The sequence below is a fragment of the Poecilia latipinna genome, unplaced genomic scaffold, assembly GCF_001443285.1.
Source record: "Poecilia latipinna isolate Pla-1442-1.1 unplaced genomic scaffold, P_latipinna-1.0 Scaffold499, whole genome shotgun sequence".
NCBI lineage: Eukaryota > Metazoa > Chordata > Actinopteri > Cyprinodontiformes > Poeciliidae > Poecilia > Poecilia latipinna.
The window spans coordinates 57,923-84,582 of NW_015113115.1; the positions used below are offsets into that span (position 1 = coordinate 57,923).

The 26,660-nt window shown below is 38.9% G+C and overlaps 4 protein-coding genes across 4 annotated transcripts; all 4 read right to left on the reverse strand.

Annotated features, from left to right (window-relative positions):
• Positions 1 to 1,110: 1,110 nt before the first annotated feature.
• On the reverse strand, positions 1,111 to 9,663 carry LOC106952202 (dispanin subfamily A member 2b-like). The gene is made up of 3 exons (XM_015040181.1): positions 9,263 to 9,663; positions 2,002 to 2,295; positions 1,111 to 1,516 (listed from the first exon to the last, which is right to left on the reverse strand). Exons 2-3 carry the CDS (start codon positions 2,236 to 2,238, stop codon positions 1,346 to 1,348), a joined length of 408 nt encoding a protein of 135 aa, XP_014895667.1. The 5' UTR covers positions 2,239 to 2,295; positions 9,263 to 9,663; the 3' UTR covers positions 1,111 to 1,345.
• Positions 9,664 to 10,011: 348 nt separating this feature from the next.
• On the reverse strand, positions 10,012 to 11,898 carry LOC106952203 (dispanin subfamily A member 2b-like). Its single transcript, XM_015040182.1, has 2 exons — positions 11,644 to 11,898; positions 10,012 to 10,437 (listed from the first exon to the last, which is right to left on the reverse strand). Exons 1-2 carry the CDS (start codon positions 11,824 to 11,826, stop codon positions 10,249 to 10,251), a joined length of 372 nt encoding a protein of 123 aa, XP_014895668.1. The 5' UTR covers positions 11,827 to 11,898; the 3' UTR covers positions 10,012 to 10,248.
• Positions 11,899 to 13,517: 1,619 nt separating this feature from the next.
• Positions 13,518 to 15,815, reverse strand: LOC106952199 (dispanin subfamily A member 2b-like). The gene is made up of 2 exons (XM_015040177.1): positions 15,544 to 15,815; positions 13,518 to 13,862 (listed from the first exon to the last, which is right to left on the reverse strand). The coding sequence occupies exons 1-2, from the start codon at positions 15,763 to 15,765 to the stop codon at positions 13,716 to 13,718; spliced, it is 369 nt and encodes a 122-aa protein (XP_014895663.1). The 5' UTR covers positions 15,766 to 15,815; the 3' UTR covers positions 13,518 to 13,715.
• Positions 15,816 to 16,483: 668 nt separating this feature from the next.
• cat (catalase) lies at positions 16,484 to 26,476 on the reverse strand. The gene is made up of 13 exons (XM_015040187.1): positions 26,303 to 26,476; positions 23,668 to 23,839; positions 23,364 to 23,474; positions 22,846 to 22,976; positions 22,635 to 22,739; positions 21,419 to 21,544; positions 21,142 to 21,333; positions 20,795 to 20,947; positions 20,584 to 20,722; positions 19,444 to 19,574; positions 18,443 to 18,550; positions 17,155 to 17,238; positions 16,484 to 17,062 (listed from the first exon to the last, which is right to left on the reverse strand). The coding sequence occupies exons 1-13, from the start codon at positions 26,366 to 26,368 to the stop codon at positions 16,997 to 16,999; spliced, it is 1,584 nt and encodes a 527-aa protein (XP_014895673.1). The 5' UTR covers positions 26,369 to 26,476; the 3' UTR covers positions 16,484 to 16,996.
• Between the last annotated feature and the right edge of the window lie 184 nt (positions 26,477 to 26,660).

Genomic DNA, 26,660 nt, shown 5'->3' on the forward strand with positions numbered 1-26,660 from the left:
GCAAGAGCAAATCTAATTTGCTACTTCTGTGTAGAAAGTTTTATCCTCTTGTATTTAATTTATTCAAATAAGGCGTATCTTTGCTCATCCAACAAGGGGCTATCTCTGACCCTCTCTCAAGCCAGAAACCCCTGCCGTGTTTACGGCCTTTCACAGATGAGTGTGAAAAGCTACAACTTCTACTGTATTGTTTTCCCACAGACAAAAGGCAGTTCAAACGATCCTAGCAAACCATCTGCTGGAACTACAGGTAACATAAAGGTCAAAGAGCCAGAATACATTACTAATTTCAAAACCACAATTAGGCCATTTGAATAAAGACATGTTAAGTTTTAAAACTAGCTTATTTTAAATTTATTTTCTTAACACCATCTGAAATAAATCGCTGTCTTATGACAGTCGACTTGGAGCAAAAGCATTTATTTACCAAATGACTTTGTCGTCCTTCTTAAACAGAACCATTTTGTATGTGATGATGTCGCCGCCACCTGGCATTTGCTGCTGTTTCTGGATACATGAGCTGCTGTGAAAGCCACAGAATTGGGAGGATAGAGCTGACTGAGCAGCCAACATGGCAACCCTGACTGGTATATTTTGTAATTTTGCAGTAGTTATGGGTATTATTGACAGACAAATTTACTTTCTGTGGCATCTTTGTGTTTAGAGATCTCAATATATTAGTTAATCATTTTTATTTATGCATGATAATAAGTCCATCTGTCTGTCTGTCCATCCATCCATCCATCCATCCATCTTCTTCCACTTATCCGAGGTCGGGTCATGGGGGTAGCAGCCTAAGCAGGGAGGCCCAGACTTCCCTCAGCCACTTATTCCAGTTTCTCCAGGGAATCCCAAGGCGTTCCCAGGCCAGCAGAGGAACATGGACCCTCCAGAGTGTTCTGGGTCTTCCTCCCCCTGATGGGAGGTACCCAGAACACTTCACCAGGGAGGCATTCAGGAGGCATCCTGACCAGATGCCCAAGCCACCTCAACTGGTTCCTCTTGATGTGTAGGAGCAGCAGTTCTACTCTGAGTCCCTCCCAGATGACTGAGCTTCTCATCCTATCTCTAAGGGAGAGCCCAGCCACCCTGCGGAGGAAACCCATTTCGGCCGCTTGTATCCGGGACCTCGTTCTTTCGATCATGACCCAAAGCTCATGACCATAGATGAGGGTAGGAACATAGATCGATGTAGATTTGGTGTCATCTTCACTCAGCTTTTGAAAACCCCTTCTTACTTAGTGATATGTTTAATATCTTGCAGCATTTGCAATCATAGCCATGAGCACAGCAGTGGAGAGAAAGATATGGTGTTTGAAAACCCCTTATATCACACAAAAGTTATTTAGTGATATCTGTAATATCTTCTAGAGTTTGCAATCATAGCAATGGGCACAACAATGGAGAGAAAGACGGCTAACGATGTCAGGACGGTCGCCACAATGTTGAGAACCCGAGCAGTGGAGGCGTGACGTTTGGCTCCATCCAGATCTCCAACCAGCTTCCTGTCTCTGGCCTGAAAGCAGAAAAAAATATGTTTTTCGATTCATATGGAAAACATCTGGTTCTCCCTTATTGCCTGGTGTAACTTTGGGACTTTTATCTTTGATTTACCAAAGCGCATGTTGAGTTATTAACTTTTTATTTATTTTACAAAAACAGACACTTTTTCAAAGTAAAAATTAGAAAGTTTAAAGGCTTTTCTAGACATTTTTAGCCTTTTGGAGTCTTAAGCTAGACTCAGAGTTTCAGTAGAAAAGCCATCCATACGATTGAACTACCTTGATATTTGAGTTTTGTGAAATCACACTGTGATTTAAATCTTTTTGTCTTTAAACCTTAATTATCCAGATTTTTCTAATTAGTCTCCAGATTTCTCCAAACTGCATAAAAGTCATTTACCAAAAGAGGAATCAGAAGCATGATTTCTCTCCTTTTTCAAGCAATCAGAAAATGTTGACATTTCAGACAATGACTGAGAAACTATTAGCATAAACTCACCTTGACAGAGTAAATGAGAGCCGCCAATCCAAGACAGAAAATATTTCCATAGATTAAGTTCCACAGCGACCAGACCAGATAATCTCTTGTGGGCTCAGTGGGGACGTTCACTACGGTGTGCTGAACTACTGTGGGACCTCCAGACTGTCCAGGGGACACTTCATGTCTCCTGTCCTGCAGTGTGAAGGTCTCAGCAGGGTAAGATGTGTAAGCTACAGTGGTGTAACAAGGATCCATGGCCCTCAGCTCGGCAGCAGGTGGAGGACGATCTGAAGAGTCTGAAGAACTGGCACGCTATAGAGAGTGGATGTGCTTTTTTTGATGCTTGTGGTTTGATAATGATCTATTCATCACCTACCAACAAGGTTACATTTATAAAACCTGCAGTGCTTTCATTTCTACTAGTTTTGTCAAGTTTAGAGGTTCAGAATTTTTAGCTCCTAAAATAAATTGCCTGTGCACGCACAAGACATTTAAAGGCAAATTGAGATTTAATTAAACCTGTTTGGTCTGAAAGCAGCAAAAATATTCATGAAAAGAAGAAGAAACCCAAGTTTACTTTTAAGAGAAGAAGTTTAAAATCCTTTTCTGCTAAAAACGGATTTCTATGCAGTCGGGACAGTTTTGAATGCAATTTCATTATTGCTCTTCCATCAAATATTCAGTATGTTCTGAAAAACAGCTACACTTTACACATGTAAACAAAAAAATGGACAAAAATGTGTTTTACTTTGATTTATACACCATGTTCCAAATTATTATGCAAGTGATATTTTCTCAGATTTTCCTTAATGGTCAATCCAAATGATGGTCAGTCTAATTTTCAAGTCATGAACCGTTACAGTATAAATCTGTGGGGATTTGAGTTTTCTCTGTTTATTCTTGGTTCCTTTTCTTGTGAGTCTCTGTGCTGTCCTGTCTTCCCCTTGATTGTTCCCAGCTGTGTCTAGTATCCCTGATTACTCCCAGTGTATTTAAGTTCACCTGTTGTCTCTTGTCGAGTCCTTGTCGTACGTCATTTGTCGTCGTACTATTGTTTAGCTGTCAGTCATCTCAGTTGAACTGTCAAGTACTGAGACGACGTCGCTCTCGTTTGGTCAGTCCTGTAATTGTTGCTACCGGTGCTGAGCTTTAGCTTTTCGCTCTGCCGTGCTGCCAGCTTCCTGGACTGTGTTTGAGCAGTTTATCCTCATTAAATCACCATTATCTTCTACAACCTGGGTCTGCTGGCGTTCTCCCTCACCACCAACACTTGATGACAAAAACAAATTTTACTTAACAAACCTCCCAATGAGAACAGTTTTTTTCTCAAAAATAAACTCATAATTCACTGTTCCAAATTATTATGCACCGCAGATTTTCAAAACATTTTATGGATTATAAAAAACTGCAAACAGCCTTTCTCCAAATGTCCAGCATTAAATGGTCACATTTACTAAAATTAAAATATTTCAATCAAAAACATCTTAACAGACCTTCTTTGGCATCACCTGCACAATTCTTGCATCCATTGAACTTGAGTTTGTGGATAGTTTCTGCTTGAATGTCTTTGCAGGATGTCAGGATACCTTCCCAGAAAATAAACTCTTACTGAAATAAAAAACAAAGCAGCAATTACTACACTATAAAAGATATACTGAACTATTTACAGCAAATAAATACCAAGTGATAAACTATCAGACTATTTTTTAAAACACAGGGAGGTGAGCCAAGCTCACTCATCGAGCCAAGAAAGTCCCATGGCTTCGCCCCCAAACGACCACTCCCTCACACGTAGTCTATGCAGAGCTCCTCTCCTCTTATGTCTTTCGTTGCTCTTATTGGCTCAGCCAGCCAGAACTGCAAACTTTGCCAGTACACCTTTCACATTAAAGTCCTTGGCAGAATGATTTATTATTCTCCCAAAGGTGGCCATCTGTGGATGACATTGGCAAGGGTGAATCTGTGAATCGATGCACAGGTCCTGGTCTCCAGACTTAAAAAAGAAAATATACGATTCCTCTCCCTCCTTCAGGGATTCCACCAACCACCGGCCCTCGGAGGCGTTGGCAACCTGACCGTGGTAGTCGCGCACAGGATGGAGCCCTTTGGGAAATGCCCTGCTCGCAAAGAGCCCTGTGGAGGAGAAACCCAATTGAATTAATCCATTTATTACTTTATTAATTTATAATAATAAGTATCATCTTAATTATTACAAAAGTGTCAGTTTCCAGATCCAGGAAACAGCAGGTACCATCAACCGACCTTTGCCTGCGCCTGGCTCCTTGCTGTCAGAAATCACAAGTCTGGTCCAACTCTGGCACTGGATGTGGTGAACGAGTTCCTGGTCATCTTCCGGGGTGCCGATGGATGGTGGTCTCCAGCCCTGTAGCACCTGCTCAGCAGAGACGCAGTTCTCGGTCCAGTTTGACTTTTTAATGAAGCTCTGCACCTTGGCCAGGGTTGGTTTTCACCTGCCTCTCTTCTTTTTACAAGGCGCTGCACCGTCTAGTTCAGGGGAGGGCAATCCTGGTCCTGGAGGGCCGGTGTCCTGCGACTCTAAGATGTCTCCCTGATCCAACACACTTGAATCCAACAGCTGAATCACCTCCTAAGTGCAGTCAGGTTCTCCAAAGTCCTGCTAACGACCTCATTATTTGACTCAGGTGTGTCGAAGTAGAGACACATCTAAAGGTTGCTGGAGACCGGCTCTCGAAGCCTGGAGTTGCCCACCCCTTAGCTTGAGGAGCTCCGCAGTTCAAAACCTTTTTTTTTTTTGTTCTTACCTGCAGTACTCGCTCTGACCCAGTTGGTCAACAGTCCACTACCTTTGGCTGCTCCTGGCAGATCCTTTCATTTTTGTTTCTGACGTCTTTCTTTGGGTGGCATCTTTGAACTGAAAAAAGCAAAACATAATGAATTATAATCAGAACACTATATTAAACCCTGGTGTTTAAACTAATATGTTTTTCAGTCCATCGCACAACATAATATTACTTAAAGTCTGGATTGAGTTTTCAACACAAAAGTAAAAATCAGATTGAGGATTGAGCTGACTGAGCAGCCAACATGGCAACCCAGATTGGCATGTGTTCTAATTTGTACAAGTTATGGGTTTTATTTACAGACAAATTTACTTTCTATGGCATCTTTATGTTTAGAGACGTCAATATGTGAGCTAATCATTTTTATTGATGCATGCTAATAAGCATTAGAGCTAACTCTTCTTTCACCTTGTTGACTATAAAACATAAGAAGGGTTTCACAGTTTTGCAGGGTTATAAAAAGAAAAGAGAAAATAATCATAACTTAGAATGTCAGATGTTTTTGTGGCTGATTATCTTTGTATTTTGTTGTTAGTGTATTTTTAGCAGCAATAACAGGACATGACATCACTGTTCTTTACATGCCACACTTAGGAAACGGTTGTGCTCAAGTCCGCTATCCAGAGAAAGTCACCGATGGGTATAGTCCTGTTTACTATCAAATAAAATTAAATACAAAAAAAAAGCATTAAAAAACAATTGCTAAATAATAAGTTGGCTCTTTAAAGGTTTTCCGTCAGTGAAAATTGACCTGTTGGACACCTCAGCTCAACAGGATACTTAGTTTATGTGTTTTCCTCTGTTTTTATGTTTTCTTGCTGACATGTCGTTGTTAGTCTATTTCTGACTTACTTTATCTGATTTTACTTTGTCCTCATAAACTGCATCAAACCAGATCAAACTATTATTATTTACATATGTTTAGCACAACTACTAAACTACCATAATTTTGATTTTTAGTTAGCCATGCTATGCTAGCTTTGGTGCTTGATAAATTTGGCTCATCAGAAAGATGAACATTTCAAAATAAGGTTTTGATTAATTATTTTAGCTTATATTTTATAATTATTTATAGTTATGCTGTTTGTACCCTAACTTTTATAGTCAAGAACAGAAGCTGCTTATATTAGAGAAAAATTATTAGCATAAACTCACTTTAACAGAACAGATGAGAGCCGCCAATCCAAGACAGCAGAAGTTTCCATAGATGAAGCTGCACAGCGACCAGACCAGATAATCGTTTGGAGGCTCAGTGGGGACGTTCACTACGGTGTGCTGAACTCCTGTGGGACCCTCAGACTGTCCAGGGGACGCTTCATGTCTCCTGTCCTGCAGTGTGATGGTCTCAGCAGGGTAAGGTGTGTAAGCTTCAGTGGTGTCTTCAGAGAGAAGAAGTTAAAAGAACTCTTTGGTGGGGCAATAAAACCACCCGCAAAATCACCGGAGGAACTCCTTCTTCTTAGAATGTGAAATAATTTTTGGTGTATGAAAAGAAAAATAAATTATGGATGATGCAAGTTTAACATTTTACTCAAGGTTGAAGGCTGATTGTGAGTCAGAGTTTTACCTGTCGCTAGCTTGTTTTGTAGGTGCTCATTAGTATTCGTTGCCATCAGCAGATGTTGGCAGATTGTGTAGGTTTCTGATATTCTGTTTAAAATTCATCAGATTGTTCTCATCTGTTTTATTTGGACAGTCAATTGTTTTGAATTAATATCAAAAACAAAGGTATATTGTGTGAGTGTATGCAAATTGGCGGTACTATTTAGAAAATTGCAGGTGATGCAATCAAAATCTGCCGTTTGTCTCAAGGTGTAGTTTTTTCACTTGAAAATTTTGTATAACTGCAGTTGTTCTGCTTCAGCAAGAAAAAGTGTGGTAAATGTTATTTTAAGTTGTACTTTTTTTACAAGTTCAATTAAACTACAGAGTACATTTAGTTCTAAAAATACAGAAAGATAATATATGTTAAGCAATTCAAATATACAGTTGATTAGTCTGGTGTCAACTAAACTAAACATTTTAATCTACTGATTAAACATTTTTTTATCTTTTTTTGTTTTTGTTTTTGCTTTTCAAGAAGATCAAAGTTCTTACTTTAGTTTTATTGTAAGAACTTTACTGATGCAGTTTGGGAATAACTGGCCTTTCACATCCAGCTACAAATATTCCCCTCTGTCAGTTTTTGACAGAGGGGAATGGTTTATTATTATTAGGAAACAAGCTTTTCATTCATCTGAGCTAAAAAAAAAACACTTTACTGGTTTTATATAAGCAAACTTTACAGAAATAAAGTTTTTTTCACTGCCTTAAATAGAGGTGCACCAATTTGTCGGCCAGACGATTTATCTGTGCTAATTTCCTTAATTTTGGGAGATCGGTAATCGGTCGATTTTTACATGTGGAGCCGATCTTATCCACCGATTTTATCAAGCTCAACAAGGGTCTGAAAATCAACTACTTTCCTCTTCTGCTATTCTGTGAGAGGTTTGACTGACAGACTGGCCCACCAGGCCATGTCTGCACATTTACAGTTAACAATAGTCACCCCATTGTTGCCCATTCAACAACTTTATTGCTGTACTGAGCAACATTTCAGACAAAACTATTGGCATCGGCCAAAATCGGAATCGTCAGGGATCGGTCAGAAAACTGCAATCGGTGCAGCCTTAGCCTTACGCCTTTCTTCTGCGACTGTCACAGTTTTGGTTTGGTACCAGAAGAAAAGCAGAAAATCTGGTTAGTAAGCATCAGGTAGCAAATTTATAAATAGCCTTAATAACAACCAAGAAATGGTTTTGGAAATATGAAACTTGGTTAGTAGTTGTAGTAGTAGAAAATACGTACTGATTGACTTCCTACCACAATTAGAAAAATAATGCAAATAAAGACCAGTAGAGATGCCAGAGCTTGTGGCCATGACGTTCAGAATGAGAGGGGTGGAGGCGTAATGTCGGGCTGCATGTTGATCTCCAACCACCGTCTGGCCTCTGGCCTGAAAGCAGCAAAAAACATTCATGCAAAGAAGAAGAAGAAGCCAAGTTTAAGTGAAGAAGTTTGAAATCCTTTTCTGCTTAAGACAATTTTCTATGCAGTCTGGAACCATGTTGAATGTAATTTCATCATTTCTCTTACATCGAATATTAAACATGTTATGGAAGAACAGCTACACTTTACTACTTACACCATCATGTAAATGACAAAGGAGTGTTTTACTTTGATTTATAAGTAGGTAGTCCATCTATCTTTGATTTGCCGATCATAGATTGAGTTTTCTTCACACTGACTTTGGAAATGATTAAACTTAGACACACACTTTTTCAAATTAAAACAATAGGAAGAACAATAGGATGCACAATATCATCGGCATGGTATCGGCTATCGCTATTAGCTGCAAAATTTAATAAGAGACATCGACCATTCCATCAAAATAACTCACCGATGTAAAAGACATTGATTTTATAAGACAAACCAGTGACAACGATGCCTGCAGCTCAGCACAACGTCACTGTTTGTCTTAGAGAGCAGATGTCATAAATAAATTTGACATAAAACATAATTAGGTGAAAGTGTTGCATCATCTTCAGCCTCCTTTTTAGCTTTTGCATTTTTTAGCAGGCTAAATTGACAAAAGATAATGCTGTTTTAATTCCACAATAGAGAAAGATGTATAGTTTCAGTAAGAAGGTATACAGGAAAAAAAAACAATCGGTATTGGTATCAGTTATCAGCCAAATGAGTTTTAGCACATCAGCATATTGGATATCGACCAAAAGTCCAATATTGTGCATCTCTAATAGGAAGCTTAAATGTGTCTTGCTGCATTTTGTTTATTTTTTTAACGATTTTATACAGTCAGTTTTAGGGTATGTTAGAAATGGAAGATATCAAATTGTGACTTAAATTTCTATACTAATTTTCAATAATCCACCCCAGACTCTTCTCTTTGTTTAAGTGATCTAAGTTTGAACAAACCACCTAATCGCCCATCAAAATGTGCAGGGGAAGCCAGTTCTAATGCTTTTTCATGGTTTTCGTTTTCCTTTCCTTCGCCTATAATAAACACAAAGAGAAGTTTGCGATACCAGAGTGGAAATTTTACCACTGTGGTGCTGCACCACAACTGCTTTAATTTTTAGTTGTTCTGCAAAACATGGAGGTCAAAGTTTTTGAAATTGTTTCTGCTTGCAATAGACAATTTAGGTCAAATTGAGATTTAATTTTGAAAAAACTAAAAATTTCAAATGTGCATGTGCAAAAAATAATTTCTCTTTAAAGGCAAAAATGGAGAATGAGGATGAACTTCTGGAAATACAATAGAGAATAAAACTACAACCAATCTGGTAAATATTCCTGGAAGACCAACAGGAAGTCGAGCTTAATTGCAACTTGGAATAAAAACTTTACATGAATTTTACAGATTTCTCACAAATAAAAGTCTGAAAGTGTTTGTTTACTTGGTTTGCCTCACAAAACCCAGAACAGCTATTTCCATTCAGAAGTCATGGCCATCCATAGGAACTAACAGCTCAGGGATGTAATAACGCCGTGGAGAAGTTTAGAGTCGAGAGAATCTGTTGCCATGACAACTGCGAGCTTAGCACTCCACAAATCTGGCCTTTCTGGAAGAGAGGAAATCCGTCTTTGACAGAAAGCAGTAAAACTTTGAATCCAGTTATAAAGTTGATCTTTAAAGAAGATTCAATAAAAAGTTTTACGCTGCTTAAGCTACAAAACTGGAAATATGAGGATGACAGAGCAGCCAAGATGGCAACCTGCACTGGTGTGCTGTATAATTTCACAATGGGAACAATTGATGTCTGCTCATTTTCTCATGACTATTAAGTTCATCACCACATAAAATCCATCCATCCATCCATCCATCCATCCATCCATCCATCCATCCATCCATCCATCCATCCATCCATCCATCCATTTTCTTTACACCTTTGTCCCTTAGTGGGGTCAGGAGGGTTGCTGGTGCCTCTCCAGCTAACGTTCCGGGCGAGAGGCGGGGTCACCCTGGTCAGGTTGCCAGTCTGTCGCAGACCACATAAAATAAATGTCATAATTCCAGTTCTCACAACGATTTCTTTTTTTCTTTTTCTTTTTTTAATCAGTACTATCTCAGTTTTTCACAATATTTTTATGTATAAATTAAAATTGGAGACTCATCACACACACATAAATGAACAGACATTTCTGTGGTTTAGAGAGCACAGCGTTGGATGTTTTTATTATCGTGAAAAAAGCTTTTTATTCATGTGAGCAAGACACATTTTGCTGTTTGGTTGATAAGCAAACTTTACAGAAATGAAGCTCTTCTTCACCGCTTTAGGCTTTACTAGCAGTATTACTGTAACAGTTTAATTTTGATATCAGAGAAAAACCAGTACAAACAAGCCATGGCGTTGGATAAATCCTCAAACATTATGAAAGATGGTTAATTGGCGCCCCAGGGTCTTCTCTGACTTGTATATTGCGCCACTTTCACAGCCGCAACAATCTGCACAACGATGATGATAAAGAGAATCAGAGAGGTCAGGCTCACGGCCACGATGTTGAAAATACGAGCGCAGGAGCCGTGACGTTTGGCTCCGTCCTGATCTCCAACCACCTTCCGGTCTCTGGCCTGAAATCAACAAATAAATAAATACATTATTTTAATAACCAGATCCTTCCGGTTATTATTATTATTATTTTTAATCTATTTATTTTGAACATGATAGAAGTATAAAATCACACACACAAACGAGGAATGCAAAAGACACACATTTTTGTACCACAATAATCTTAACTTGCTTGAAAAGCAGTAGGAGGAAGTAAAAAAACTCATAAACTCGAACTCCTTAAACTCACCTTTTTTTCAGATGGACCCTCATTATTAAATAAAAAAATAACAAACAGGTTAATTAGTTTTCCATTTTATCTGGGTTTTATATGTTTAAATATATACATCCATACACACACTCATAAGCTTCAGCCTCAATTTACATAAACACATTAGTGCTATCTCTCTCCCATATTTCTATATCTTGTGAAAATGATTGAGGAACTATAAGATTCACTATTTTAGAGTAAAAAAAAATTAAATTATTATGTAAAGTGTAACTTTAGTAATATATTTAATTAGAATTTAAATACGCAAGAAAAAAATACTTTTAGAAAGTGTACCAAATATAAATGTTTAAAAAGATTATTAGAAGCATGTTTTTAAAAATGTATTTATTTTACACTTTTAGTAATAAGTATATCCACTTGATGACATACTAAAATGTACTTCAGAAGAATACAGTATATTTAAAATATACTGACGTATACTAAAGTATGCTATGTTTTCACCATCGAAATCACAGTTAATGACGTAAATGGCATCCTGAAGAAGCTCATTTAAAATGGAAATGTTTTTTAAGAACAGTATCTGTGTTGCTGTTTTCTAATAAAGTAATAATATTTTTTTTTAAATAATTTTTATCATTACCACAGTGATTGTTCTAATGATAAAAATTATCATTACTACATTATGCACAAAATATCACAATAAAATTCTGAGTCTGTATGATTTTTGAATTTTGTGAAATAAAGGATTCAGTTATTAATCTTTCAGTGATCCAGTCTAGAGTTGCATGATTACTTGTGGTTAGTTTCATAATTATTAATCATAATTATAGTTTGAATGAACCTCGTTTGTAAAAGTCTTTTACCAAAATGCCCATCAGAAGCCAGTCTCCACCTCTATTCTTGATTCGTGTCTTTCTTTCCCTTTCCTTTGATAATCACGAGCCAAAGTTGTTCATATTAAAGACTAAATACGGGGAAACTATTTGCACAAACTCACCTTGACAGAATAAATGAGAGCCGCCAATCCAAGACAGCAGAAGTTTCCGTAGACGAAGCTGCAGAGCGACCAGACCAGATAATCTTTTGGGGGCTCCGGGGGGACGGTCACTACGAAGTGCTGAACTCCTGTGGGGCCCCCATGCTGTCCAGGGGACGCTTCGTTGCAGTAACCAGGATGCATGGCTCTCTGCTCAGCTGCAGGTGGAAGAGGAATCTGAACGGTCCGTTGAAGAACTTGGTTCCCTATACAGTGTGGTTTTCCTGTTTTATGATGGAGGTGGCATAACAGGAAATTGTACCAGTGGGACCCCCCCCTCTCCCCCACCCACCATCTTATTTTCACTTTCTTTGCAGAGCTTAGAGGTTCCAACTTTTTACATCTATGCATCACGCTTGTGCTTGCAAAAGAGAGCGAAATGTACTTTCTCTCTCCAAAAATCACCTATTTGCCAAATAATTCAAGGAGTTCTTTTTAAAAGTAAGTAATTAAAAGCAGAAGGAGGATGGACTTTATTAAACAAAACTGATTTAAGTCAGATAAAGCAGAAAGCAGTGCTTATTTGAAACTTTGAATGATAAAATTACAAATAGAAATCAAAAAAGTGTGGCTTGCATAAATATTCAAGCCTTTTTACTCTCTACCCCCTCTCAATAAAAATCCAGAACAATCATTTGCATTCACATAACAGCTTCTTAACTTTAAGCATCCATCCAGCTGCTCTGTGAAGACTCAGAGGTTTGTACCAGAACGTTAGAGAACACAAGAAAAAGGATTCAGACCAAAGAACTCAGCAGTCAGGGCAGGGATTAATAGATAACAATAGATATAGATAAATTTAAAGTTGGAAAACATAATCCAATTTCAGAAAACTCTATTCAATCTAACAATGGAAGAAGATAGCAAAACTGCACACTTAAAAAAACATGGCCTCCATTTTCTGCTGGCTGGTCTTGGTGCTGTTTTTTTGTACTTGAGAGGTTCACCACAGGCTGGAGTAAAGAAACAACACTTTATAGAGAAGACGATCTGCACAGATAAAGCAGCAAATAGCCACATTATGTCCACAGCTAGGGATTAAGGTCATTATTTCGTTTATCTTAAGACGAGACAAGATAAAATAATTTATTAGTAAACTAATACAAATAAATGGACTGAACTTCACAAAGTGCCGTTCTACAAAGTATTTCCACTTCAAAGTCAGAAGTGCAGACCCAAACGATACCAGCGCTATATTTCCCAGACAAATAATTCAGTTCTATACAAAAATCAAGTAATTATGTCACCTTCAGTTGACATGAAAATGCTTTCTATATCAACAATAAATTTCCCTTTGCGTTTCTGAACACCTTGAAATTGGCTTCCTGTCTCTTTAAGAACCACCTGCCGTTTCTGTCATTTCACAGCAATGCTACATGCCGTTTACAACATGTCTTAGGCGCATTGGATTTTGTTGTAATAAATTTACCAAATCAAAAAAAAAAAAAACATTACACATAATACAAAATTGGTTCTGGAAAATGGCCACTCAGAATACAATAGAACCTCAGTTGAATGATCTCGCGTCAGACCCAGAAAGTATGTTTTTTAAAGAACCGGATCAAGTTAAGAGGATCTTACACAACGTTTCTAGATATCTTCCAGTCATCCTCATATACACACACATCCACAGGTGACCTTTAAACGTCCTATCTGAGGTGCTGCTCATTTTCTCATGACTGTTCACTGAATTCAGAATCAAAATGTCAGCTTTCTCATCCGGTTACAATGGTTTCTGTCTTTATTATCCCCAATTTGTCAGTCTGTGACACAATATTTTAACATTTCAAAATTAAATTGGAGACTCGGCACACAAAAATGAAAGGAGATCTCTGTGTTTTAAAGAATGTGGTGTTTTTTATTAATATAGTGAAACAAGCTTTCCATTCATCGCAGCTAGAACATGGTTATGCAGATTGCACATAAGCAAACTTTACACAATGGAAGTTCTTCTTTACAGCCTTAAACCTTAATACTACTGCTACTACTGTCACGGTTTCAGTTTGATACCAGAGCAAAAACAGAAAAGCTAGTTAGCGAGAAGTCAAAGCAAGCAAAACAATGATTGTAAGTACGGCGGCTACAGATGTCAGGACGGTCGCCACGATGTTGATGACCCGAGCGGTGGAGCCGTAATGTCTGGCTCCCTCCAGATCTCCGACCACCTTGCGGTCTCTGGCCTGAAATCAGCAAAGATATTTCTGTTAAATGAGAACAGAAAGTCAGTAAAACAGAAAGTGTCGTAGTTTTGTGTTTTATTGAGTTCTCCTTTCTTCTCTTTACTTCTCATTTTATCTCACGTCTGTGATTTTTTATATTGCGTTGGTCGTGTCCTTCTCATGCTGAGTTGCGCTGCACCTGTTTATTGTTCTCTAGTTTCTGTGGGTTTGTGATTCTAACATTCATTTCATTTTCTACCTACACAGCTACTCTCACTCAGGTTCAACGGCCTCCCACCACTCTGGTCCATTCTGACTCTTTCTATTGTCTGTTCACCTCCCAGCTCTGTTTCTGTTTGAACGATTAATTTTTGTCATGGATTCTGACTCCTGCCTTGCCTGGATCTGATTCGAGTTCCTGCAGAGAAAGGTAGTTCAACAAAGTATGGGGAAAGTTTACAGACAGGGCTTTATTCTTGCAGAGTTTAGAAAACACTACAGCTCCTCCCCCAGTGCTTTATCGTAAGGTTTCTGAGAAATCTGCACTTTCAGCAGAAAAACAAGTTGGTTGCGTGTTTGCTGACTGGCAGAGTGTGCAGAGTCTCATGCAAACATCAGCAGATAAAATAATATTGGCACATTTCTGAAAACCACAGGTCTCAAATGTCAAAGAACTACGGTTTTGGTGTTTTATTTAGTTACGATGATAGAGTACAGCAGTGGTTTAGAAAAGTTGGTTCAACAAAATTTTCTGTTAAATGAGAACAAAAACTGAGTAAAATAGAAAGTGTCTTAGTTTTGTGTGGAGGTTTTCCCTCCACGGTTAATGAAGACCTCTCTGCTTTATCCCACTGGAAAAAACTTTACCAGCGTTTGCTTTTTGTTAGAGCATAGTGAATGTGGCTGTATATAGATTAGTGATTGTGGTTCAAATGATTGTGGAGTTGTGGTTTGAATCCGTGTGAAAGTAAAACACACTTAATAATTCGTTTGTTTCTGTTGTTTAGCTCATTTAAAATGTCGTAAAGCAGGGGTCCCCAAACTACGGCCCTTGGTCCGGCCCCCTGAACAATTCCAGAGGGCATTCAGTGTTTTTTTTTTCATATATATGTGGATTTTTCTTCAACCACCAGGGGGGCTCTTGAACAGATATGAAACTTAGTTTCCCTCAATGAAATATATACTAGTCAGTACCAGTCACCGTTTCACTCACGGTTTTTTTCCATTTGCATTCTGGGTAAAAATCTATCTACAAACGCAAATATGTCGGCAGTAATCCAGCCCCCCGGTCCACAGTTTCACTCCCCCCCCCAAACAAAACTAAGACCCGCCCCCGACCAGAAAAGGGAACAGTTATGTGGCCCTCGCAGGAAAAAGTTTGGGGACCCCTGCCGTAAAGTTTCAGTGTTAAAGGTTCATGAGAATTTAGGGTTTATTCATCTTTAAGAATAGGCTCTTGTATTTTTAAGTCAAAAACGGTCTCAAAGCAATTTTATTGTTTATCCAAATAACTTCTGGGGCAATTTATTAAACAGTAAAATCTGTTAGAGTGACAGACCCACAGTAGCTCTGACTAGGGCTGCAGTTTGAAATAAAACCTTCACTGTTCATCAGCATATTGGAGACGACCACCTGTCATAGATTATAACTCCAAACTGCTTCTTTAACTGGTGATAAATATCACCAAGCTTTAAAAACTGACCTTTACGGAGAAGATGAGGGCCGCCAGTCCCAGGCAGAGCGGATTCCCATACATGAAGCAAGCGAGAGACCAGATGATGTCATCGCTGGGCTGCACAGCTGGGATGTTCACGGCGCTCTGATGGACCATCATGGGAGGCTGAGCGTGGACTTCAGGACCAAAATACTGCGGCAAAGTAACAACCACAGGCTGGTGACCCTCATCTGGTGAAGCTGTGGCCATTCCTGTAGCATCAGCAGCTGTGCAGGTTCTGGAGAACTGGAGCGGTTTGAACCTTTTAAGAGCTTAAGTTATTATGACTCTTTCTTCCTCATTTCTCAACTGTAGATTACCTGGACAGGGTCCTGTTGTCTTTTAAGAGGAAGATGACACATATACACATTGTCTTTTTAAGACAATGTTTTATTTTTATTTTTTTTACATATTTCTTAAAACTGACTATGTTGCAACAGTAAAATATGAAACAGGTAATCTGGTCAGAAACAACCAATCAGAACCAGGAGGAAGGTCTTAGCGCTGCCAGTCATGCTTGCGTACGCACTACTAAATTTACGAATGGCAGAGAAACAACTTACCGCTACAGAAAAACAGTTTATCCACCATCTTCGGTGGACATGCACTCTAGACTGAGCTCTGTTGTGCTGAGGGCAAAGGGGAGAGCATGAGCAGCGCGTACAAGAACATGATGGACAGCACTAAGTCTTTCTCCCTGACTCTGACTGGTTGTTTCTGACAGAGATATGCATTTGTTCAGATTGCAAAAGGAACCTGATTTTTTTCCGGATTGTCTCATGTTAAACTGTCACAAGATATAAGTAGAAACATGCTGTAGTTTTAAATTACTGGAATTCTACATGCACTTAAAGGAGCACAAGAATATTTTAGCCAACTCTCACAATATAAGGCATCTACATAAGCAGAAGAAAATATTCAGCCCTCCAGCATTTTGAATGATTTTATTATTTGAAAACAGATTAATAAATTTGTATATTAACATTCAACATTGAGGGATTCAGTCAAGTCTGAGTTAAACAACCCAGACGTTAATAATGTCCTTTACCAAGCGATCAGTCGCTTTGCGGTAAGAGACAGGCACAGAGATCAGCATCGTTTCAAACAGACATACTTTCAAAATTAGCTTAGTTAAACATCTTCAAGTTTTACAACTTTAGAGAAAAGTTTATTGTTGGTTAACTGAATCAAACTGAAACAGCAACAAGGCATCGATGTATTAAAGGTAATTTAATAAAACTGCAGCCTAATCTCAACAGTATTACCTTATAGCATTCAATGCAATAAAATGAATTTTTGATGGTTACCTGACCTGATATTTAATAAAGTAAGGATTAACTGTTTGCAATGGATCAAAGCCAAGCTTAAGCACTACTGCGACAGTAATTAGCACGTTGAGGCTGATCCAATCAGTCGGCGGTCATGTGAGCAGATCTGCTGATCACATCTTGGAGGACGCGGCGATGGCGGCGGCTCCTGGACGGCTGTAGACACGGACGTTTGTGTTCTGGGAACAGGAAGTGAGCTCGTTAGAAATCTGCTCGTTTTCTATTAACTGAACTTTTTTACTCTGCGATAACGAACCGGCCGTTTGGTTACCTTCTTGGCTTCGGCGTTGTACTTGTCGAGTAAAGTCTGAACCCGGTTTCCGTAGTCTGGATGGACGGCCTTCAGGTTTTCCACCTGCAGGAAGAATGTTGAATAAATGCATCCATGTTCATGTTTCCTGTTTTTAAAGTGATGCACACAAAAAATGAGACTAGCACAAAGTCATAAGGTTGTGCAAAGTTACAACTCTGGCAGCAAATTTACAAAAGGTGCAAACAGGGATTAGTTTTTTTTCCATAACACAGGAAACCAGAGCAGTATATGTGGCTGCTGTGACATCAATGAATGACATCACTCCATCACCTTTCATTTCTCATACAAGTGTTTAAAAATTAACTTTGCGGTGGCGAGTCACACCGGTGGAGACAAACATGAAAAAGACGCTCAGGAAAACAAATGAGAAAAATAAATGTCATTTAAGGTTCCCACTTTCAGAAGGATTTATTCTAAACTGCGTAGCATCTGAAGGTTAATTATCCTGACTTAAAATAAACCAAATATTGGAGAACAGTAAGCCAAAATTCAGTGTTTCAGACAAGTGGACAAGTGTATATATTAAAAAAAAGAGGATATTGTAAACAGAAATGTGAGAATTCATTTCAATTCACTCAGTGATTGGTTGGAGCTCATTTAACATGAATTACTGCATCGGTGAGGCGTGGCACGGAGGCCGTCAGCCGAGGGGAAACTGAAACAAGGTTTTGAAAGCGTCCAATGTTGGCGTTCCTCATCTTTGGTGTTCAACTCAGGCCACGACCTGGTGCATTACATAACATTTACACGTTAAAAATGCTGGGTTTTAACGGTTGTTATGTAACATTCTCAATTGTTTTTGACACCGAATGTCAGGATTTCATCATCTATAAAACATAATTATCAACATTTATAAGACATAATAGCTCAAATCTTAAAAAGTGAAAGATTTGGATTCATTTTTGCATAATGTGGTTGAATTACTAAAACAACATTTTAAATGTCCTAGTCAAAACCTTAGAGAACTTGATTCTCTAAGCAGGAAACAAAAAAAAACAAAAAAAAAAAAAAAAACAGATGTGTTGCTTTAAATGTCGGGCTCTGTTCATCACCATTCTTTCTTGTTTACAAATGTTTTCCCCATCTGTTTCCATAGCAACCAGATAATCACAAAGCAGGCCTTTGCACATGCTAGTTTCATGCAGCAACATCCTGTGGTTTGAAAAGAGAAACAATCTTTGTACTTCATTGAAATGCAGCGCAGCGACTCGTTTGCTCCACACTGCGAGTTCTGACCTGAACTCACCATTCGTTTCTGGATGAAGAGCTGGGCTCCCTTCAGGGCCCTGGCAACGTTCTGGCACAGCCGCTGGCGCTCGTCCTCGTTCAGCACCTGGGTATAGAAGGCCCGGACCTGCAGCCGGCCGCACACGGACCCGGTCAGAACCAGACACAGTAAACGCAGTCCTATAGCTTCAGATGAAACTTATCTTGGTAACACTCATAATGTCATGAACATGAAGGAGTCGTCATGAGGTAAATAATGACACTTTTTTTTTTGTTTTGTTTTTTAAGGTTTGTTGGCCTTTATTTGAAAGTAGTTTGACAGGAAACAGGGTAATGAGAGAGAGGGAAGACATGCGGCATGTCGTCAGGCCGGGAATCGAACCTGCGACCACCGGCACGAGGACCAAGGCCTCAATACGTGGGTCGTGCTTTGCTCCTGCGGCACCACAGCACCCCAAACAAAGACACTTTTAATGTAAAGTTGCTTTAAAAGTCCATTAAAAGTGTCATGACATCATAGACATTCATGAAGACTCTTTCATGTTCATGACGTCATTCTTACCTTCAAATAAAGTGTTTGCCACATTTTTTGTTTAATTTCAATTGATATGTTGGTGAAGTCTCCCTTTTAGAAGCTTATGGATATGTTGTGTCCAACATGCTGGGAAAAACCCGTCTACATGCCGAGTTGTATTTGTAGAGATGGAGTGAGTTGTTGATGAGAAAAGCTGATTTGGTCTAATTGTCAAGTTTCCGTTGCGCTCCAGTTTCAAGTTACACCGCCGCACCAAATGTACATGAAGGACGGTGGAGGAGCGGACATTTTTAGATGCATGAGAACTCTATTGTACTCTGACAGTGATTCCACGTAGCTGTTTATTGTTTTACTGGTATGGGCTTGGAAGGTTATATTTAGATCATTTTCTGCGTTGAATTCAACAGGCTGAAAACGTCGACTTCCTGTGAGCGACTGGCAAACAGCCACACAGAGGCTATTAGAGGCGGCGGGGTCATCGTCACCTGCGTCACGTTGTCTTCGTCTTCGCTGTTGTAACGGGTGACGTCAGGCGAAACGCTGAACCTGGACTCCACAAAGCGAGGCTGGGTCTGCGGGGCGCTGAAGCTGTTGGGGTAGTAGTTTGGAGCGCCACCTGGAGGTCAGATGGAGCAAGAACTGGTTGAGCTTAAGGGGGAGATTTTTAAAAATTATATCGGATTAAGCATATAAACATCAGGAGAGACAAAGACAGAAGAACGAGTGAAGAAATTCACATCAGTTGATTAATCATCAACACAAACATTTTACCAGTTTTAGCCACATGTGTAAATATAAATATTTATGTGCAAATATACATAAACTTGTCCAATTCTGGTCACTTTAAAGTCGTAGTGTCCATCATTACATTTTAAACCAAAGGTTTTTTTTCCCCTCCAGGCTGGCACTTGAACTAACCAAAGAGTATTTTTTTATATTTGATAATTGTAAATACATAAGAGACCAAATTTATTTATTTGTATTTATTCTTGCTATTCATACATTTAATTCTTACAGCTGTCATAAAACTGAAAATTTAGCGCCACGATTTCTGGGAGCAAACTGACCTTGGTTAGAAAATGACCACAGTTTAGTTTTAAGGTGTTACAAATCTGCAAAATGTAGAATTACAGCTTTAATTTACCTCACTAATAGTGAACCACACAGCATAAATGTATTAATAATAATAACACAGAGTTTCTGCAAGTTTTACCAATTCAAATGTAAATATCATTAAGACTATAAGAATGAAATTTAATACCTGCATCTCCATAAAAACATACAAACTTTGCCCAGCCAACTGGCGATAAATTAGCATTTACCCAGGATGCAAAAAAGCTAGCTAGCTATTTAGCGGTGGTATGCTAGCAGTGGGTGACAGAACCCTCAAAGTTTTGCCTGACAGAAATTTCCAGCAGTAAAAAAAAAAAAAAAAAGTAAAATATATATGTAATCTATGGGATTAACAGTCCTGTCAAAATACAAGTTAAGACCTGTGATTAACAGATTAAAGGCCAACTTACTTACTTTTAAAAATGTTTTCAAGACATTTTAAGGTCTTAATTTTAGACATGAATTTCAGACGTAAAGACATTTTAAGGCGGAGCAGCAGGTGAACGACTCACCCTGGTTGTCAGACATGCACATGGGGCCGTCTCGTTGGTAGTTGGCCACGCGGGCCCTGAAGGGACAGTTGACCGGGATCTGCAGGTAGTTGGCTCCCAGCCGATGGCGATGCGTGTCTGGGTAGGAGAAGAGCCGACCCTACGCCGAGGCAGACCAGGTTAACCTCTGGTGAATACCAACACCATCTCCTCAGCCGATTTACTGCGTCACCTGCAGCATCTTGTCGGGGCTGGCCTCGATGCCTGGAGGCATGTTGCTGGGGTCAAAGGCCAGCTGCTCCACCTCTGCGAAGTAGTTGACCGGGTTCCGGTTGAGGACCAGTTTGCCCACAGGGATCAGAGGGAACTCCTTATGCGACCACACCTGGGAGAGTTGGAAAAGTCGATTGAAAATGAAACGAATGCGTTCAAGAGACATCGAAGGAAGCGGTTTGATTAAAAGGTTCTCCTCTACTTTACTAACACTTTGCTGGTATCGAGGAACCCAGAGTTCAGTTCTGTAACAAAAGTTCAAACCGGAGGGACAATCAGCTGTTTCACCCTGTTGGGACTCCGTACCTTAGTGAGGTCAAAGGGGTTGAACTGGAACCTCTCCGCCTGGTCAAAGGTCATGACTTGGATGTAAAAGGTCCAGGATGGAAAGTCACCGCTAGCGATGGCGTTGAACAGGTCTCCGATGGCGTAATCCGGGTTGGTGGCTGCAAGGCGGTCTGCCTCCTCCACAGACAGGTTTTTTATTCCTTGATCAGTCTTTAGAAAAAGAAAAAAAAATAAATAAAAAAATAAAATCCATCGCAGAGCTCTGCAACCCAACAAACCAGTTCCAGAAACGGACCTTGTAATGGAACTTGCAGTAGACGCATTTGCCGTCAGCGTTGACCAGCTTGAAGGTGTGGGAACCGTAGCCGTTCATGTGGCGGTGGCCGTCAGGCAGGCCTCGGTCGCTGAACAGGAACGACACCTGAGAGGAAAAAAAAAAAAAAGAGGTTTATTTACAAAAAATACATGTTTTACCACTGTTACTGCTGTCAAACTGATTTTAAATCAAACAGAGAAGCTTCATTTGATTATAGTAAGGAAATTAGCTTTGATCACTGACCACAAGATGGCAGTAAAGTCCTTTGGATATGATCCTTTGGTAATCGAATGTGAGAGAATCACAGTATACAAGACTAAGGCTGAAACAATTAATCTGATTGATCGCTTATTGAAGTAATAATCAACTAATTTAGTAACCAATCAATCATTAACTGGAGTAAAAACAATGAAAAATCCCAACATATTCAGAGCAATAAGATAAAACAATACAAAATATTAAGATTTATTTTGCATTTAAGATAAAACCACATTTGTTTGCCATTATATTTTAACAAAAGCTCCTCAAGTGTCATTTTTTATATTCAACCTGTTCAAATTCACTAAAGAAAGGCTGTTATTGAATTTCAGCCAATAAAATTATTATTCCCCATTTTAAAAGAGGAAACTAAATTATTTGTTTATTTCCATCTTTGAGTGTAATTCTAATATTATATAGAAAAAGCTTAAGTACTTTAATGAAAAATTCGCAGAATATGCCTTTTTTTTTTACCCGATTTGTCAGATTAATCACTTACTAAAATAACAGCTGCAAGCCGTATATGAGGCAAAGCAAACCAAACTTTAAATGACTGTCTACATTTTCATTTTAATACTTCATCTATAATATGATTTCTTGTAAATGTAATCTGTCTTTTTTATCCAATCTGACCCCAGGAAGAATTGCTGATGCTACTGATTCTAACGAGAATCTTAAACAGGAACAGGAAGTAGGCGTGTTCCTGCTCCATCATGGCTGTGTGGAGAGTCGGAGACAATCTGCGACAAATCAAACCGTCTTCATAGTCCGAAGGCAGAAAGAGAGCGTTAAAGTAGATACTGACGAATAAAACAAATAAAAATGTTCATCAGCAGGAGCAACTATGATTTGCAAAGATCTCCATTACCAATTCATTTTAAAAAAATGTGTTTAATTTAGTTTCTAAAAGTGCTAAAGGTTGGATATCGGCGGCTACCTGATGCAGACTCTCGGGCCTCAGGCTCCAGAAGTCCCACACCATGTCAGGATCCTTCATGTGGGTTTGAGGGTTACGCTTCTGGGAATGAATGAAGGACGGAAACTGCAGAAGGGGGGAAGAAGAAAAAAAAAAGAAAAAGCATGGGCAAAATAATAAATAAAATGTTTGATCTTCTCACTTGAACTCCAAATTTTAAATGCCAACTTACAAGCATCGCATCCCTGATGAAGAAGATGGGGGTGTTGTTGCCCGTCAGGTCCCAGTTCCCCTCCTCGGTGTAAAACTTTACAGCGAAGCCTCGGGGGTCTCGGACGGTGTCGGCCGATCCAGACTCCCCAGCTAAGGACGCAAGCATTTCAATTTATAATATTCAGTCTGTTATGTGTAGTATAACAGAGCCACATAATAAAAGTTGCACAACAGCGCCCTCTGCCATCATGAACAGAACAGAACATGGATGCTGCAGGGGTAGGAGTGTGTGAACGTCATGGTTAAATAAAGAAATATACATATTGCAACACTGCAGCTAGCTAGCAAACTAGAGCGACAGCTAGATGTGTCAACACATTTTTTGGTTCTTGAGATGAAAAATGACATCAGTGGATCACTTCAGAGGAAAAGTATTTTCAAGTGTGAAATTAAATTATTGCGTGCAAACATGGCATAGCTCTTCCTGCGATGACAAAGTGTGAGAATATTCCTTGGAAATGAAAATGAATCTCTTACCCACAGTGGAGAAACGGACGGCGATGGGAGTCGTTTTCCCAACATGTTCAAACACCTTGGCCTTGCAGTAGCGGGTGATGTCATGAGTGACCTCAAAGTAGCCGAACGCGCCTGCGTCACGGGAAAAAAATTTAAAAATTATGTTTACATTGGACACTGTTGAATGTTTCAGCGTATCGGCACTGAGAACAATGTAGCAGCTTTTCAAGAGGGCTTACTGTTGTATTATGTGAAACTTATTTATCAAAGCAAAATGAGGCCTTGATTCCAAAACACACGAGCTACAAGACAATCGTTAGCCAACCTGCGCCTTTAGCGTGAACCACTCTCTCTGGGATTCGCTCCCGGTCGAAGTGGGCCATCTCATCGGTGAAGACCACATCCTGCACGAGCAAAGGGCCCCTCGGCCCCGCAGTCTGCAGGTTGAGCTTGTCCCCAACGGGATGGCCACCTCCTGTAGTTAGCACATCTGGTCTCTGAAACAAAATACAGTCCAAGAAATTAAAAAAAAAAGAGAAAACATTAAAGTTTTGGTTCATGGCATTCATACTTATTCTTATTAAAAGTGTTTTTCATGAGGTGACAAGCAAAGAGTAACCCAATGGAAAGCTGACCTGAAAATTGTTAATACACAATACCGTGGCTAACAACTACACCCCTAACTTTACATGTTTACTAACACAACAATATTAATAGCATTTAAAGTCAGTTTGATGTCAAAACCTTCTTTGGATGAGAAAAGAGGATTTTGATTCATCTGTATGGAGACAACAGAAGTAAACACGATCTCTGCCGGTTTCACCAACTCAAATTTAAGACTTTTTAAGACCACCATGAATGAAATTTAAGGCATGTAACAGAAATTTACAAAAAAATAAAATAAAATTTTTATTTGATTCTTTTGCACAGAATGCACTTTGTATCGTACAAATTAGTAGCAGAAGTGAGCCAGTGGCAACGATGAAGGTCGTCCAGACACCTGGTGATTAATTTTCCCTTAATGATGCACATAAAAAGTTAGCTTGCTAGTGTTTATTAGCAGCTAGTTAGCGGTAGACTCAAACGCTAATTATTTTTACGTGCGAGTCAAATTTTGCCTGACATAAAAGGTTCCCCGAGAACAATAAACTACATAGAAGATACAAGATTAAACAACGTTTATGGCAGGAGTATTTAACGTATCTAAGGCCAACTTGTACATTTTCCAATTAATTTCAGTCTTTAATTTTAGATATATGAATTTAAGACTTCTTAAGGATGCGTGGACACCCTGGAAAATATCTTACCAATATGAACTTAAAACACAGACCAGCCAAAACTATAAAAAAAAATAATAAAAAAACAAGCATAAAAGAAGTGGACTTTTTTTAATCAGTTGTCTGTGTGGCACATTCATCAACAGCTCTACTACTCCTAATCTAAATGTATTAACACCAATCCAACGAGAGTCTGTTGATCACCCACAGATCTAGATTAGGCAAGAAGGAAGACAGAAAAGGCAGCATGTTTATTTACCCATCTATTGAGGACAAAACAATCTATATTCCTGACATTTTTATTCACATCTCACAGAAAGGTCCAAAAATTGTCTAAATTTTTGGACCTTTGCCGTTGTCTGTCTTCTTTCACAAAATAAAAAAAAGAGTAATGGGTCAATGAAACAGGCATGATAGGAGGTGAGTGTGAACATAAATATTAGGCTAATATTTGGTTAAGAATAGAGTATAGCCCTGTGTTCAAGATGAGTGCAGCTAGCTAGCTTTCTATAGCATCCTGGATCAGATGTCAGATGTCCTATATCTTGACATCTGGGTCAGATATCAAGATATAGGAAGAATATTTGTACTTTTTTTACAAGGAACTGTGTAGGTTTGTGACATGAACATTGATTTGAAGTTTGTGAAGATGGCAGAAAAAACACCTGAACTGAAATATGCAGAGTTTTTTTAAATTAAGAGTTGAATTATACTGAAAATGAATACGATCTTCTGGTTGAGTAAAAAAAGGGCATATCAAGTAACAGGCGTTTATTTTAACCATTGAAAAGTCACAACATCCATCAAATATCATGAATTTGGGTCAAAACTTTCCACAGACTTTAATGCAAATCAAAGGAAATAAATTGACCCAACTGGTTCTCAACACCCTGCAAATGTCAATTTATAAAAACACAAGATATATGCAGGTCAATAGTTCTTTTCACAACAAATCACGTGTTTTGGAATGCATTGTTTTTTTTTTAATTTATCTTTATTTTACATCAACTTAGTTGTTCACATATTGAGCTAGTTTTGGAAAAAAATGTGGTTTAACTAAACCCTTTCTAAGTGCAACAACACTGACTTTACCCAAAAATGCGTTTGTTTTTGTTTGTTTTTGCATAAACCTGCAACATATATATTATGATAAATAAAAGTGCATCAATAAGACAAATTGAATAAGGAAAATGCTTTCAGAGCTCAATTGGGTTAAACCCTCACATTCAGCTGCAAGAGCAGGTGGACTTCAGTCAGTTTAGCAGACTAATGTAGACTGTACTGTTATGCAACTAAAGGCTCAGGTTCCACCATGAGCAATAAAAATGACCCACTTTCACGTCTTTCAACTTAATTTAACCCACGGGAGACATTTTAGGAGGAATGCTTGGAAGAGCAAGCCCTCGCTTAATGGCGTTGTTTAAACTTTGCTAATGTTTTGTTAGCAAAACATCAGCAACCTCTCTCATTGCTGCAACAAAACGACTACAAAACCGGAGTTCTGATTTAAACAACATTTATTAGCATGTTTGAGATTAGCTAACGCTGATAATGTGCGGACAATGAGTGAACAGTCGACGGGGTTTGACTCTTGTTACCCCCCAGACGACCTGTCACCCAATTCCTGCAAGTCGGACACCATGCAAGCAAAATCCTTGATAAAAATGCAGCATTTGTACAAACCTGGGAGCCTCTGCTCTCCTTCCATATCTTCATCTGGTCGGTAGTTTTATCTCTGTTCTCCGCCATCTCGACAAACCGCACGTCGGGACCACTAACTGGTGGGTGTCTTGGAGAAAATCGTTATCTGTTTACCTCAATGCCACAGAAAGTCTTCCTGGACTTTGTACCACGTGACTCCGCCTTTCCTTCGCCCCTCATTCCTGATTGGCTGATAGGACTGAACTGACCTATTTTCTTTAAAGAAATAAGGGCTTCAGATTGCCTTGTATAACGGTCTAGCGTTTGAGTCAATTTATTAAGAGACGAAGAAGAATATCGAAAGCCATTAAAATAAAACAATTAAAAAGAACAACAGGTA